Here is a 16,568-nt window from a genome sequence, read left to right as displayed (position 1 = left end):
GAAAAAGCAGCTAGAAGGGCTGAAGAGATAGTACAGCCGGTAGGGTGCTTGCCTTGAACCAGGCTTACCCAGGTTCAATCTCCAGCACCACACATGGCCCTCTGAGCACCACCAGCCATGACTTCAGAGCCAGGAGTAACCCTTATGCAGGTGTGGCCAAAAAATAAATATTAAATGAATAAATAAAAAGAAAAAGTAGCTAGAGGGACTAGAGCAGTAGAACAGCGGGTAGACAAACTTCCTTGCATACTACGGGCCCGAGTTAGCTCCCCGGCACCCATGTGTTCCCCAAGCTCATCAGGACTGATCTCTAAACACAGGGCCAGGGGAAGTCATGAGCACTGCTGGGTGCAGCCCACAGAAGAAAAAAGAAAAAAGCAGCTAGACCCTAAAGGGCAGAAGCACCCCTGGCGTCAAGTGCTATAATGGACAGCTAACGCACCCGATCTGATCAACAAGTAGTTCTTTAAAGACTGCTGTAATAGATGGAAAAAATGAGATCAGCCATTTCTAGGTGATTTAGAAACATCTGCTGTGAAGTGCATTGTCTCTCTCACTTTCATGTTCCCCAGACTGGTTCAGCTATCTCTGAAGTGAACTCAAGCGGAGGTGTTAATGTGGGTCATTTTATTTTGAAATTTTATTTTTGGCACCGTGGTTTGCAATACTGTGGCAGAGTTTCATGCATCGCACAGTCACTCACCACAACCTCCCACAGACTGTCCACTTCCTTCCACAATTGTCCTATCGTCTCCACCTCATTCTAATGTCCCCATCCCTCCCGTGTGGTAAATTTTGGAACGTCATTCTTTATTGTTCATTTTGTTTTGTTTTGGGGTCACATCTGGCTGTACTCGACTCTTAGTCCTTGCTCTGCATTCAAGGATCACTCCTAATGCGCCCAGAGACTTTATGGGGTGCTGAGGATTGAACCCAAGTCAGCCTCATGCAAGGCAAGCACCCTCCCCCTCCCCCCCATACTGTCACTCTGGCCCCATAGAGTGTCATTCTGATGCCAACCATTTCTTTACTTTTCTAGTGGTTTATAAAATTGTTTTTCTTTCTTTCTTTTTAGGTTGAGTGCAATTCTCGCCTGAACCCTATAAATACAACTTTGTTAAAGGTAATGTGTCTTCTTTCCTCATTGTCAGTCATTTGTTAATGATTTGTGCGTTGTGAGAACTACTCTATTTCTGAGCCCAGAGATGGCTCAAAGGACTTTACTGCAGACTTTGAACCAGATTCAGTCCCCAGCAGGCATGATACCCAGAGCTCTTCTGGGAGTACCCTACTCCACCCCCAAAAAATAAAATCTACTTCTGGAATAGATACTTAGGGAAAAAAAGGAAGATTTTTCTTTCATTTTCTTTGTGTTTAAATATGTGTTTAAATGTTTTTTTTTCCTGAGTATATGCCTATAAAAATGCCTATAAAGGGGCTGGAGTGATAGCACAGCGGGTAGGGCGTTTGCCTTGCACGCGGCCGACCCGGGTTCGAATCCCAGCATCCCATATGGTCCCCCGAGCACCGCCAGGAGTAATTCCTGAGTGCATGAGCCAGGAGTGACCCCTGTGCATCGCTGGGTGTGACCCAAAAAAAAAAAAAAAAAAAATGCCTATAAAAATTTGTAAAGGGGCTGGAGTGATAGCACAGGGGGGTAGGGCGTTTGCCTTGCACGAGGCCGACTCGGGTTTGAGTCCCAGCATCCCATATGGTCTCCTGAGCACTGCCAGGAATGACTCCTGAGTGCAAAACCAGGAGTAACCCCTGAGCATCGCTGGGTGTGACCCAAAAAGAAAAAAAAAATTGGGGTGTTCGAGCATTGTATGACTGAGACTTAAACCTGAAAGCTTTGTAACTTTCCACATGGTGATTCAATAAAAGAATAAATTAATTTTAAAAAATTGGAAAGATGGAAAACAATGGAATAAAATATACTAATGTAAACAAACTCTCAAGCCACAACCAAACTATGGTTGTTCCCAGAGGGAAAGGGAGTCAGGAAGTGAGCAAAGGGAGTCTCTTGGACGAGCAAAAGGTGTCTCCAGGATGGTCCTGAAAATTTGGTGGTGGGAGTAGTGACAATTACACAGTTATAAAGCTAATCCCCTGAAATGCCATAATATTGTTGCCCGAAATCCGAAAAATAAAATCAGGAGTATTTGTAGTCCATTGTTTTGCTTGTGTCATTGAAATCTTTATCAACATTATTTGTTTTGCTTTTATTTATTCGTTTTTTTTATTTTGGTTTCGGGCCACCCCAGCTGTATTCACAGCTTTCTCCTGATTCTGCACCATATGAGGTGCCTGGGGTTGAACCCAGGTCAACCATATTCCAGGCAGGATACTATGCTATTAGTTCTGGCCTCTGTAAGCATTATTTAATGTGAGAATTAATTGCTGAAAATTCTTTACATGATAAATCCATTGTACTGGTGAGAAAGATTTAATACTATTCTAATGATGAGGGTGGGTGTATTTTCTACAAATAAAGGCAACTCTTAAATAGCTGGGATTAGCACTATATTTCTTCCCCTTTTGATCATACCCCAGGCAAGTTTTAACACCACTTTTTCTGGTATCTGACACCTAGTTTGAATTTGTACTACTTTACATGTAAGTGCTAATCTTATGATGCTTGCTGCTACTTTCTCAGCCAGAAAGACCTCTGCCTTCCGTCCTCTCTTTGAAGTGTGCTTGAAGGGAAATCTTATTATCAGAAGCAGCCCTTAGTTCCTCGGAATAGAACAGGAGGTTAATGCTTCAAGGTAATGAAAGTCAGTGTTCAGGACTCCAGAAAATCAATAAATTCATCTGATCTATGAGTTTATATAGTTTTTGTACTCAGGAATCAAAGGCAGAGCTTTATACATGAAGGCATTTGCTCCTACACTCCTATATCTCTAGTTAAAATGTATGTTTGTTTTTAAAATTTATGTCTTCTGTTTAGTTTTTCTCAGAAGGCTTGAATCAGTATTCTAATGGACACAACAACTATAATAATAACCATTATGTGGTTATCGGTGAAAAGGGCCCAACTATAGCTGCATGGTTGAATTGAGTCTCCACATGTGACAGCCATTATGTTGGAAATAGTATGTCCCTTTGCCTGTGGAACTGCTTACTGGGTCTGATCAATTTTCAACTCCTGAGGTTCATGAAAATACAAACTATTCCATTTGGGTTTTTTTTTTTTTTTTGCTTTTGCTTTTTGGGTCACACCCAGCAATGCACAGGGGTCACTCCTGCCTCTGCACTCAGGAATGACCCCTGGCGGTGCTCAGGGGACCATATGGGATGCTGGGAATCGAACCTGGGTCAGCCTGGGTCGGCCGCATGCAAGGCAAGCGCCCTACCCGCTGTGCTGTTGCTCCAGCCCCCGATACAGACTATTTCAATTGGGTCTGTTTTACAGTAAAATCAGATTTAAAATGCTACCCATCTTATGTTTTTCAGTGAGGGGCCAAGCAAAATGGTATGGCAGATAAGGTGCTTGCCTTGCACACAACCCAACCCAAGTCAACTCCTGGTCCTCTGAGCACTGCTAGTAGTGATCCCTGAATGCAAAGCCAGTAGTAAACCTGAACAAAGTCAGTCATGGTCCCAAAACAAATGAACAAAAAAATTATTTAAAAAAAATTTCTGGGGGCTGGAGCGATAGTACAGCGGATAGGGCGTTTGCCTTGCACGCGGCCGACCCGGGTTCGATTCCCAGCATCCCATATGGTCCCCTGAGCACCGCCAGGGGTGATTCCTGAGTGCATGAGCCAGGAGTGACCCCTGTGCATCGCCGGGTGTGACCCAAAAAGCAAAAAAAAAAAAAAAAAATTTCTTTCTGTTAAACGTAAAATAGTACAAGGATTAAAGCACTTGCCTTTGCATACTGCCAGCCTCAGTTCAATCTTCAGCACTGCTTGTGGTATCCCAGTGTTGCCAGGGATCACAGAGCCAGGACCAGCTAGCTCCTGAGCACCTCCAGGTGTAACCCAAGGCTTCATCCCCCAACCCCCTTTTCTTCCAAGAGAGATGGCTGAGCAGACTGAACATATACTTGGCCTATGGGGAACTCAGATACAATCCCTTGCACTGAATATGGTCCCATGAGCACCACCAAATGTGAGCCCCACCCCCACCAAAGAAGGAATTCAAAAAATCAAAGTAGAGGCCAGAGAGATAGTTCAGGGTTAAAGCTCTTGCCTTGCTCATGGCCATCCCCATTTCAATCCTGGGCACCACACAACATTCCCTGAGTACCACCAGTTATGACCCCCAAAACCCCCAGGAAGTTAAAAAACAAAATTGATGTAACATTCTTCAGTTAGAGACAGGACCATGATTTGAAGGTAGTCGTTAAATTCCCTGTTATCCATAGCGGGGAAGTTTGACCATGGACCTAAAGCAAGGCTTTGTATCTTAACTGATTAGTCTTTCCAGATTTGTATCCAAGGTTAGCGCTGGAATTTGTCTTGTGTTAGAGTGCTGTGAGGAGATGCACTCTTGATGCAGTTAACAGTAAGTTGCAGACCTTAGGCTCAGTCCTGTCCTATTTTGTTTGGTTTTGCTTTGTTTGCTTTTTGGGAGCACATTCGGCGATGCACAAGAGTTACTCCTGGCTCGTACACTCAGAGATTACTCCTGGCGGTGCTCAGGGGACCACCATATGGGATGCTGGGAATCGAACCTGCATCAGCTGCGTGCAAGGCAAATGCCCTAACCGCTGTGCTATTGCTCCAGCCCCAGTCCTGTCCTGTTGGGGTTTTTTTGTTGTTGTTGTTGTTTTGTTTTTTTTGTTTGTTTGGTTTTTGTTTTTTTGTTTTTTTGTTTTGTTTTTTATTTTTTGCTTTTTTTGGGTCACACCTGGCAATTCACAGGGGTTACTCCTGGCTTATGCACTCAGGAATTACTCCTGGCGGTGCTCAGGGGACCATATGGGATGCTGGGAATCGAACCTGGGTTGGCCGCGTGCAAGGCAAATGCCCTACCCACTGTGCTATATTGCTCCAGCCCCAGTCCTGTCCTGTTTTAAAGGACTCTGGAATGTTTGGAGTATGGCCCAGTTGACTTATGTATGTTCTCTTCCAGATGGCAGACTGTGGTGGACTGCCCCAAGTAGTTCAGGTAAGGAGATTTTCTTTGGAACACTTGTTTTGATTTTGTCCCTGTCTGTGTAAAAATTAATGCCCTTTTTTTTGTGTGTGTTCCCCCCTAGCCTGGGAAGCTCACCGAGGCCTTCAAGTACTTTTTGCAGGGAATGGGCTACAGTGAGTAGTACACAACTTTCTCTCTAGCAAAACTGTACCATGGCGGGGTTATGTTCAGGGAGCCACAGTTCCCAGAGCTTTAACTGTGTGAGTTATCCCGAGGTGATGTAAACCCAGACATTCCCGATGTGTTCATGCGTGCATATGTATTGGTCACTAGGCACTTACCTTGTTCCAAGCACTCTGCAATTATCACCTCGAAAGGTAAGTTTCTGTTATTGTTCCATTTTCTAGAAAAGGAAACTAAGGCTCATATCAGAGGCTAAACTAAACAATTTCTCTGCTACAGCACATGTTTTAATTCCTGGCCTCCTGACTCCAGCTAATGTTTTCAACCAGTGAAACTTAGCCTGTCCTAATTGTGAACCTGAAATTATGGTTTGTGTTTGAACTCAGCTGGTAGATGACTCCTGTCTAGAGAAACACAGTGGCCCCTCCAGCAGTAAAGGTGCTGACCTCGGGCTGTGAGAGTGTGCAGAGTGTTAGCGTGAGGCCAGAGAAGCACCGTGTGCTGTTGTCCTTGTCTCCCAGACTGCGAGACCTCCAGGCTTTCTCATTCACCAGAGTTTCCATGTTTGCTCCTTTCCTGCACTTTTAAGAACAAAAATCCTTCTACCCAGGTACAGAGCTCTTTACCCAGCAGGGTGAGTTTTCTCCTGTCTGTGGTATCTGTGGATTACGGCCACTGGGCAGCTGCCATGAGCAGCAGCGGGTCCCTGGGTACAGCCCTGTACCAGGCAGGTAGCACCATGTGTGTCTTGTCATCTCGAGTGACTGCGTTGTCCCTGTCTGTGAGCCACTACCCACCAAGCCCATACCCATATCTCTGGCTCGCCGAGACAAGCAGAAGTCCCTCTGCTGCCTGTCTGCATTCCTTTCTCACCCGAAACAGAAGAGCGCATCCCAGTGGAGGGCCAAGCATTGCCCCTGAGAACAGCCTCCCACCTCCGATGTGGGACCTGAAAATAAAACTCCGGCTTAGAGTACCCTGTCACTGTCTCCTTGGCAGCTGAGGCTATCACTTGGCACTCTCGGGTCACTAACCCGCCTTTTCCTGTGTCCCTCCTGCTTCCAGTCCCGTATGTGCAGCTCAGTCACCTGGGCACCGAGTCAGGTACCTTCCTCTGTGCTGGCCCCGCCCTGCCTCCTAGCCACGCTCTCCTGGCTGCATTGGCTGCCTGCAGCATGTCCGCGGTTTTCCTATACAGTGAGAGCCCGATAGAACGTGGCTCGTTGTGCCCCAAGAGGATTAGCTTGCAGGCCTGGCCTTCATCCTTCCCGAGGAAGACAGGCCTAGCTCGCCAGAGCAGCATCTGAAATTCTGTAGACAGGGCACGTGTTCCTCCATGGTCTCCTGATCCGTGAGCTAGCCCCCAGGCGCTGTAGGCAGCCTTGATTCTAAACTGCCTGGGGAGAGCCTGTGCTCAGAGAACCCTGCAGGGCTTGTATTCTTCTGACCCCCAGCCCTGAAATGACAGCCAGGAGTGTGGCTGGTGCCTCAGGAGAATGAGCAGGGAAGTTGTGTGGGTGTGCCCTGTGCTGGCTGAGCTGGAAGGACCGTAGGAGTCAAAGCGGTGGCAGGAGTCGGAGTGAGAGACGCACCCCCAGAACTCTCCCTTAGCAGGCAGCCTGCCCCTCACTGCCAGTGTGCAGGCCAGGGCCAGACCTACGCTCCCCCACGTCTGTGCCTTGCTCCATCCCTCCTCCCAGGTAGTGTAGCCTATGGACAAGGGTGGTAGTCTCGTTGTATCGGGCTTGCACTGTGTTTGTGAAACACCTTCATACTTGTGTGGTTTGTCTTTCTTTTGGTTTAGTTTTGCATGCAGTGCAGGTTTGGGGTGACTATTTGTGTTGCCAAAGCCACCTTCCCACTCCCTGTGTGAATGTCATGAGGGGCTCTCCTCTGGACTTTGTTTCCCCGTGGTCTGCTTTGGTCTAGAATTGACCAAGTCCAGCCAGATCCAGAGGAGTAGAGCAGCCTTGCTGGTAGCCGCTCCCTTAAAGCCAGTAATGCAATATGGGGATGGCTGTCTCTTGCCCGGGATGTCACCCTCCTGGGGCTGGGGAAGCTACACAAAGCCCTTGGTGCGTCATGTGGATTGGCAGGGCTTCATCTTGTAGTCTTCTTGGTTCTTTTTTACAGTACCGTCTGCCAGCATGACTCGACTCGTCCGATCTCGAACCCATTCCACCTCAAGTAGCCTCGGCTCTGGAGAAAGTGCCTTCACCCGATCTGTCACCAGCACTCAGTCAGATGGAACTCAAGAATCCTGCGAGTCCCCTGATGTTCTGGACAGACCCCAGACCATGGAGGTGTCCTGCTAAGCAGATGCTCCTCTACGGGATCACACAAGTCCACCTTCTTCAGATGACCACTCCATAATTTAACATGTCGCCCAGCAAACTGGCATCTACTCTCTTTTACCTCCTGCATGGCCACTGACTCTCTGGTACCCTGGATCTACCATCCTTTCTGCCTGCCCACCCTTCTTTTTGTATGTACCAAGAACCACTTCCATGACATTTCTGTCACATTCCAAAATCTTTAGCTAATTGATCTCCTCCTTCTCTTGCCAGCTTTTTCCTGTGCTTTCCCAACTATGTATCTGATAAGATTCTTTGATCCTGACGTATGTATGTGAGCACGTGTGTCTGTGTTTGTGTGTGCATAGTTCCGTGATTTTAGATATGCTTTCTTGTAGAGCTTCTGCAAAAAAACAAAAAAAAGGGATCTTTTTCATTTTCAGTGGTGTTTTTAGGGGAAACAGATTTCTAGGTTGAATAGGCCGCTACACTCATGTGGTTCCAAATCGATCCACAAGATTTGCAAAGTGACTTCAGGAGAGAGCAGCTCTGAGGAATGTGGCGGATCAAAATCCTGGTAGGACTGTTGGTTGTGACCGATGGGATCATGCTGTTACAAAGAAAGAGGCAGGTAGCTGGCACCTGCCCCTGTGTAATGAATTCACAGCCACTCTTTGGTACAGAAAGGGAAGGGACATAATTCTGCTAGAAGTCCACAAACGAGGAGGTTCAGACGCAGCATGGAATTTTCCTCAGGAAGTGAGCGCTGAACTCTTCAGAGAGGAAAGTGGGAGAAAAATGCTGGGCCTCCACCCTGCCAGAGCAAAACCACAGTCCCTGCAGCGTCTCATGGGACAGCTGCCTTCTGTGACAGTGTTCTCATGCCTCACCTCCCTGAGAGGACAAGAGATTGCCTGAAGACTCTGTCACTGGTGAGGAAATGGCTGGGGTCGGAGAGGAGCACTTCTTATCTGACTGTCATATTTAATATGAATAACCATAATGTCTGCCACCTTACTGGAAGCTAGGTTATATTGAACAGAGATTCCAAATGTTCCTCAAAAAGATTCTTAATTCTGGCAGCTCCCTTTTAGTCAGAGGCACAAGCTTGTCAGTACAGGAGCCTTTCCAGGTAAAACTGCTCAGCCTCCTTCCTGTCTGCTGCTCTGTGATGTGGTCACGGCCCACCATGGTGTTGCTGGGGGCAGGGAACCCGCAGCTGCACAACAATGCCAGCTCAGGGCTCAGGTTCAGAACCTTCAGAAAGGGGCTTGTGAGACAGTGTCCGCTTTCTGCTGAGACTGGGAATGCGTCACTCTGCCAGAGTACAACTTTTTACACATTATTAAATAAAGCTGTATATGTCTCATTGTTACCTGGTTGCTGGCATTATTTCTCACAAGCCACGCATGGGGGCTCAGGGCAGGTCCCGGTGATTGAACGTGCGCTCCCTGCTAGCATTGCCACACACTGGTCATTACCTGCTCAGCGAGGAGTGGAAGACTCGAGAGAAGTGATCTGCTCAAAACTGTGCCAGCTCAGTTCGGACTGAACCCCAAGTCTCTCTGATGCTTATATATTCTTCCTGGACCAGCAGTTGCGAGATGCCCAACACGGGGGTTCAGAATAAAGAAGAAGCTGTGGTCTTGGAAAGGTGTTTCACATCTGGGCCCTGCCATCTTTGTGGGGGCTGTGTTCCATACCTAGTGTGATCTTCAGCCACTAGTCCGGGTTCCTCAGAGGCTCTGTTTCAAGAAATGACTTTGAGCCAGAGTCATCACTTAACGGGCTGAGCTATCTTTGTGTCTGGCACTTAACGGGCTGAGCTATCTTTGTGTCTGGAGACCCAACTTCTCTTTGCCCCCCGAGCATTACCAGGTGTGACCCAAACCCCACCCACCCCCATCCCCCAAGGTATCCAGCTCACAGATGATGAGGAAACTAGCAAGCTGCAGTTAAGGCGTTTATCTTTTATTCCCACAGTCCTTCCCCGTTAACTGTTGTAGCGATGTTTGCAGGCCCCCTCGTTCCTAGATTGTGGTGCTCACCAGGGTCTGCACATGGAGTTGCTGTGTCTGAATTCTCAGCCACAGTGCTCAGAGTGGGGTAGCACGCCTTCCATCTTGGTGCTTGAGCCCAGAATCTGCTTGTGCTCACATATGCTTGCTGGAGAGGGGGGCGTGGGGAGGGAACACACACTGATGGCCCACAGTGCTCAAACACACCCAGCTATGATGCCCCAAAGCTCACATGTTCTGTTGTGCCAGGGTTTCAGTCAGAAATCCCAGCGGGGGGCTGGAGCAATAGTACGGCAGGTAGAGCATTTGCCTTGCACGCGGCTGACCCGGGTTCGGTTCCCAGATTCCCATATGGTCCCCCAAGCACCGCCAAGAGTAACCCCTGAGCCTCGCCAAGTGTGACCCAAAAAAAAAAAATTCCAGTGGGGCAGCTCAGCACCCATGGGCTACACCTGGGGTCAGTCTCACGCCTTCACATTTACAGGCTAGTTTCTTTTTGTTTGGGGCCACACCTAGTGGTGCTCAGGGCTTACTCATGCTCTGTGCTCAGGGGTCCCTCTTGACAGTGTTCAGGGGACCATATGCAGTGCCAGCGACTGAACCTCTTGGTCAGTGCAAAGCAAGAGCCTTCCCCTGTATTCTCTAGCCTGAGCCATACCGCCTCCACCGCCATCCTTTATAGATATGGAAGGTACCTCCTTTGGGAAAGGGAAAGTTCATGGTCAGGTTTTGGTTTGAGTTTTGGGCGGTCCAGTGACCACACCCAGCACTAGTTCTGTGCTCAGGGGTCACTTCTGATGTTCAGGCGATCATAGGTACTGGGGATCAAACTGGCAACACCTTAACCTCTGTTCTTTCTCCAGCCCAGGGTTTTATTTGTGTTTGGGGGATAAGGGGGAGGTGGCCCTGGTAGGGGAGGGTCTCACTGCAGGCCAGCCAGATGTAGAGGCGGGCTTAAGCAATCAACACTGAAAGCATTTTATTTTATCTCTAAGATTTATTTATTTTGGTCTTTTGGGGTCACTCCTGGAAATGCTCGGGTTATTTCTGACTTTGCACTCAGGAATTATTCCTGGCGGTGTTCAGGAGAGCATACGGGATGCTAGGGATCAATCCTGGGTTGACCACATTCAAGGCAAATGCCCTTCCTGCTGGACTTACGGCCCAGTTCCACTGAAAGCATTTAATTTAATTAATTATTTTTGCTTTTTGTGTATATCCACACACACACCTCTCGGAGAGCCCGGCAAGGTACCCGGAGTATCCCGCCTGCATGGAGAGCCTGGCAAGCTACCTGTGGCGTGTTCGATATGCCAAAAACAGTAACTATAACAGTCTCATTCCCCTGACCCTGAAAAGAGCCTCCAATCCAATTGTTGGGAAAGACGAGTAAGGAGAGGCTGCTAAAATCTCAGGGCTGGGACAAATGGAGACATTACTGGCACCCGCTCTAGTAAATCAATGAACAATGGGATGACAGTGATACAGTGATTGGGGTTAGGGAGTGGGGAGTGTGCTCAGGGGCTATTCCTGGCTCTGCTCAGGAATGATGCCTGGTGTTGCTTCAGGAACCTTATGTAGTACCTGGGCTTAACCCTGGGTAGGCTGCCTTTAAGGCAAGCACCTTACCGCCTGTACTTTCTCTCTGGCCCCTTATTGTCTAAGTTTTGGGGTCAGAGAGATAGTACAGGAGACAGGGTACTTGCCTTGCACAGCTGACTTGGGTTTGATCCCCAGCACCCCAAACGGTCCCCTGAGCACCACCAGGGGTAATTCCTGAGTGCAGAACCAGGAGTAAACCCCTGTGCATCACTGGGTGTGACCCAAAAAGATATATATATATACATATGTATATACATATATATATGTATACACACACACACACACATTTATTTATTTTACGGTCTTGGGCCATACCCAGCGGTTCTCAGGGCTTATTTCTGGCTCGGTGCTCAGGAATCACTCCTGGTGGTATTCAGGGGACCATATAGGGTGCCAGGGATCGAACCTGGGTCAGCTGTATGCAAGGTCCATGCCCTACCCAGTGTCCTATCACTCGGCCCCTTTTTTTTTTTTAATTTTATTTTGGTTTGGGGGCCACACCTGGTGATGCTCAAGGCTAACTCCTGGCTCTATGCTGAGGAATCATTTATGGCAGACTCAGGAGACAGTACGGAATGCCAGAGATCAAACCCGGACCAGCCGCATACAGCCTGCATCCGTTTTTAAAGGGGCCAGAGACAGTCATTTCTACTTCCTGTGACATGCCTAGAGCCCACCTGGAGGTCAATCTGAAAGCCCGCCTGTCAGTGGAGGTAGAAAGTTACGGAGTGGGAGCTAGAGTAGCCTGTGCCATTCCCTCCTCACCGCAGCTGCATTCCTGAGTAACCCCTTCAGGTTCTTCACTGGAACTTTCCTGCAGAGGATGTGCTTCTGCCGTCTGTGACTCTCCACGCTAAGTGCCCGTAGGTGAAATCCCTAACCCACCTCCCTGGTGAGTTCCAGTATGAGTTGGAATCAGAAGCTGCCTTTTGACTGAGGGTGGTTTGAGCTAAAAAAAAAAAAAACTCGCCAGGAACACCAAGGTTGGTGTAGTTATTCCAGTAGGAATGAGCCCAGGATTGATTGATTTTCTGCATGGGGTAGTAGTGATGACTGGCCCACAACCCAGTGGTGCTCAGAGCTTACTGTGCTCAGAGGTCACTGGCAGGGATTGGGGTATCAGTGGTATCAGGGATCTGTGGCAACAGGGATGAACCAGGGTCAACCACATGCAAGGCAAACACCTTACTCACTGTACCATCTCTCTGACTCCATTTAAGGTTTGTTCCTGTTGTGGTGGTGTTGCTTTTGAGCCGCATACCGGCTCTGCACTCAGGAATCACTCCTGATGGTGCTCAGGACCATATGAGTTGCCGGTGATCAAACCGGGTCAGCCACATGCAAGGCAAGCGCTTACCCGCTGTACTATCTCTTCAACCCCTTGTTTAAGTTTGGAATGACACCAAACAGGCAGTTCTGCAAAATTCCTTTGTTTTAGGGCTGGAGCAATAGCACAGAGGGTAGTGTGTTTGCCTTGCACATGGCTGACCCAGGTTTGATTCCCAGCATCCCATATGGTCCCCTGAGCAGCGCCAGGGTTAATTTCTTTTCTATTTCTTTTTTTTTTTTTTTTTTTGCTTTTCGGGTCACACCCAGCAATGCTCAGATGCTCAGGGGTCACTCCTGGCTCTGCACTCAGGAGTTACCCTTGGCCATGCTCGGGACCATATGGGATGCTGGAAATCGAACCCGGGTCGGCCTCGTGCAAGGCAAACGCCCTACCCGCTGTGCTATCGCTCCAGCCCCCCCAGGGGTAATTTCTGCATGCAGAGCCAGGAGTAACCCCTGAGCATCGCCAGGTGTGACCCAAAAGGAAAAAAAAATTTTGTTTTTTGTTTTGCTTTGGGACTACACCCAGCTGTTCTCGGGGGTTAATCCTGGCTCTGCACTCAGGGATCACTCCCGGTGGGGCTCGGGAACCACATGGTATGCCGGGTTGGCCACGTCCACAACAAGTGCCCCTACCCACCGTACTGTCTCTCCAGCCCTTCTGTGCCGTTCTTGATCCTAGACTGGTGATGGAGCTTGAAGCATGGCTCCATCACCCTGGGACGCTGACAGCAGGCCCACCACCTGGGGGCGCCTTGGGGTTTCTCAGTGAGCAACTCCAATGCGGCCGGCGAACTTGCATTTTTTTTTCTTTTTGGGTCACACCCAGCGATGCTCAGGGGTTACTCTTGGCTCTGCACTCAGGAATTACCCCTGGCCATGCTCAGGGGACCATATGGGATGCTGGGAATCGAACCTGGGTCAGCCGCGTGCAAGGCAAACGCCCTACCCGCTGTGCTATCACTCCAGCCCCGAGAACTTGCATATTGAATAACTCGCGGGAATGTTAGGCTGTTGGTCTGCACTCCAGCGTGGGAGGACTCAAAGTCGGGTCCCCATCCCAAGGAACGGGGCCTCGCCCATGAACAGGGCGTGCAGACCCCCGTGCCCCTGCCCGCTTGCCACCAGGCCCACTGAACCAGAATCTGCTAGTTGAATCCAAGATCCCAGGGATTCCCACCCACCTCGGAGGTGGACATACTCCCTCCGAAGCAGTGTTTCCCAGACTTGCCGGTCAGGGAGTGTCTTAGCCGGGCCAGGGAGGTGGCTCAAAGGACGGGAACAAAATGCATCAGCTGCTCGAGCACCTGTGTTGCTGCCCAGCGCATGTGGTACCCGAGCACACATGATGGTGCCCAGTGCATCTGATGCCCGAGCCACCTGTGTCACTGCCCAGCACGTATGGTGTGCTCAGCCTGAGCATGTTATTTCTTCTCTCCCCACCCATCCCTAAAAACTTCCAAATAAAATCTGTTTTGGGGCTGAAGTGATAACACAGTGGGTAGGGCGTTTGCCTTGCACGCGGCCGACCCGGGTTCAAATCCCAGCATCCCATATGGTCCCCTGAGCACGGCCAGGGGTGATTCCTGAGTGCATAAGCCAGGAGTGACCCCTGTACATTGCTGGGTGTGACCAAAAAAGAAAAAAAAATCTGTTTTTACTTATTAAAAAACAAGGACAGGATTGAATGCTTGACCTGATGAGCCCCAGGCCTCCTGGGAGTGGCCCCAAACGAAGAGGAATCTTTCGGGAATGCCAGGCTGCCTCTGGCGACTGTGACCTGGGAGTCGGAGGGTGACCCGTCCCTCGGGTGCTGGCTCGGGTGAGGCAGGCTCAGAAACGCTCCTCGTTGGTTCGCTCAGTAACTGGGCTCTTCCTGGGGCCAGCGCGGGCCTGGGGCAGGGGGTGGGGAGGGAACCTTTCCGTCCAGGATCATGACAAGGCAGCTGCTGCTCCCCAGAAACCGGAACTTGGGGAAGGTGGCTCCTCCACGGAGCGTGCGGCTGTCAGAGGAAACGGGTGGCGGTGAGAACCACAGAGCCGGCAGATGTGAGCGGGGAACCCTGCAGACTCGGCGACAGAGGGCCCACCCTGCTCTGCGCCCCTCGCCAACCCCCTGGCCCAGCCACCTCCAGCACAGGGCTGCTGCCCACCAGGTGTGCAGACCGCCGGCCACAGGCTCCCGTGCCACCCATCCCCTCCCTAACGTCCTCTCGGACCCAGGAGGTTCTGGGCTTCCTCAGGCTAAGGACATCGGCAGGCCAGGAGGGCCCCCCCCCACCCCCGTGAAGCCCCAGCCAGCGCCTCTGGCCGGAGCAGGCATCTCTGCCGAGCCCACCCAGAAACCTCTGGTGACAGGAAGCTGGTAAGTATGCTTGCTTTTGTCTTCCGAGGGCCTGGGGGCAGCACGGGAGGAAGGACGGTCCCCTCAGATTCAGGCCAGGGAGTGTTTGTAGTTGAGAAGAGGGGCTCTAAAAGAGGGAGCGCGGCTCAAGGCTAAAACGGGTGCTGAGCGCCACCCCCTACACCGGACCGGCCCCCTCCGGCTGACTTCATGCTGGTCCCAGCTCAGTCGCCAGCATGGCTGTGGGGACTCCAGGCCCTTCCGCAGGCCACCGCCGTCCCATGGGCGGGTCAGAGACATCTGGGCTGGAGGACAGAATCCCTTTAGCTCAATCCAAAGCTAGCCCATCACACGCCCCTCTGCCCCCGAAGGAGCTCTGCTGAAGAACGGAAGAACCCAGCCGCGTTTAGCCAGTACCGAGCCCGGAGGACTGGGTTGCCCTCCCGGCCTTGCTCACGGTATTCGATGGGATTTGGACCTTGCTGGCCCCTCGAAGGGTCCAGGGTACCAGTCCCACAGCAGCCCTGGGTCCCTATCTCTGCGCCTCCGCTGTTCCTGCCGGGGGCCCCTAAGGAGCAGCCACACTCGCCCAGAGAGGCCCAACGCTCTGCCACTCATGCCTAGGAGGTTCCTTGCAACTTAGTCCCAGCCCAGAGACGTAGCTTTGAGCTGAACCGGTCTCGCCCTACAGGAAGGAGGCTCAGGTCCAATCCTGCTGCCACTGGGCACCACTGGGAGTGACCCCTGAGCGTGGCTAGATGTGAAGAGGCCGGGGAAAGCTGGGGGCTGCCAGCCTGGGGACCGCCGCCCCTGCTCCACCTACAGCAGGGGGAATCCTCAGGGCTGAGTGTGGGGCGGCTGGCGACCGTGATGAATCTGCAGAAAGGGGGACGGAGCTGAGCCCTGACCGGGCCCTGGCCTTCTCCGGTTGAAGCAGGAGGCAGCCCCTGCTTCACGGATGCGTCACAGGGCGTGAGCCTCTGTGCACAGCTACCAGCACAGGCCCCGTGGGTGAGAATGACTCCCTCACGGGTACAGTCGGGCTCCAGCCTGCTCAGGACTCAGGGCCCCGATGCCTGAGGAGGACGTGACCGTGTGGAAGCCCGTCCTGGCTGGAGGGCTGCCCCCCCCACTCCGTGGACAGCGGCGAAGGGCAGGACAGCGGCCACTCATCCCGCACAGGCATGGCTGCTCCCTCACAGATGTCCCGCCTTGACCCTGAGCACCCCTTTTCCCAGCAAGGGGCCACCAAGGCTGGGACAGAGCCTGCTTCGTCACCCTGCCATTCTTGAGCTCGGGGTTTCTGCATGTGGCTCACGGCCCCAAGTCCCCCAACCCCCAAGGGTATATCCCCCACCCTCAAGCCGGTGCCTTCTCTCCACAGAGGAGAAAGACATCCCGGGAAGAGTGAAACCGGCGCATATGCTGCCTGAGCCCATGTGCTGCTTGTGCCCACGTGGCCGAGCACATGCGGTGCCTGAGCACATGTGTCGCCCACATCTCCCCACTTGAGATGTGTACTTTCATGCTTTCATGTCCAGTGCTAGAATGTGTGTAGAGCTTCCTCCACCCTTGCAGAAGCTCAGGTTCTCTCTTGAGCGCGTTATTCTTACTATTTCTCTCTCCACTAATCCCTTCCTCCCTCCCTCAGAAACCTCTGAATAAAATCTATTTACTTCAAAAAAAAAAAAAAAGAGTGAAACCACCTCC

General features: G+C 51.0%; 1 protein-coding gene across 2 annotated transcripts in view; it reads left to right on the top strand.

The window, feature by feature from the left end:
• NDRG3 (NDRG family member 3) overlaps positions 1–8,940 on the top strand; it is a 79,269-nt gene extending 70,329 nt beyond the window's left edge. Inside the window, exons 13-17 of one of the 2 annotated variants that reach the window (XM_055138667.1) lie at positions 1,076–1,123; positions 5,083–5,118; positions 5,210–5,261; positions 6,337–6,375; positions 7,405–8,940. In XM_055138667.1, the coding sequence (XP_054994642.1) occupies positions 1,076–1,123; positions 5,083–5,118; positions 5,210–5,261; positions 6,337–6,375; positions 7,405–7,586 (357 nt within the window). In that variant the 3' untranslated portion in view covers positions 7,587–8,940. The remainder of the gene's footprint in view (positions 1–1,075; positions 1,124–5,082; positions 5,119–5,209; positions 5,262–6,336; positions 6,376–7,404) is intronic. The other variant, XM_055138668.1, reaches the window with a different exon arrangement.
• Positions 8,941–16,568: the final 7,628 nt, after the last annotated feature.

This window comes from Sorex araneus, chromosome 5, assembly GCF_027595985.1.
Source record: "Sorex araneus isolate mSorAra2 chromosome 5, mSorAra2.pri, whole genome shotgun sequence".
Lineage (NCBI taxonomy): Eukaryota > Metazoa > Chordata > Mammalia > Eulipotyphla > Soricidae > Sorex > Sorex araneus.
This window is presented reverse-complemented; position numbering and strand designations above follow the sequence as displayed.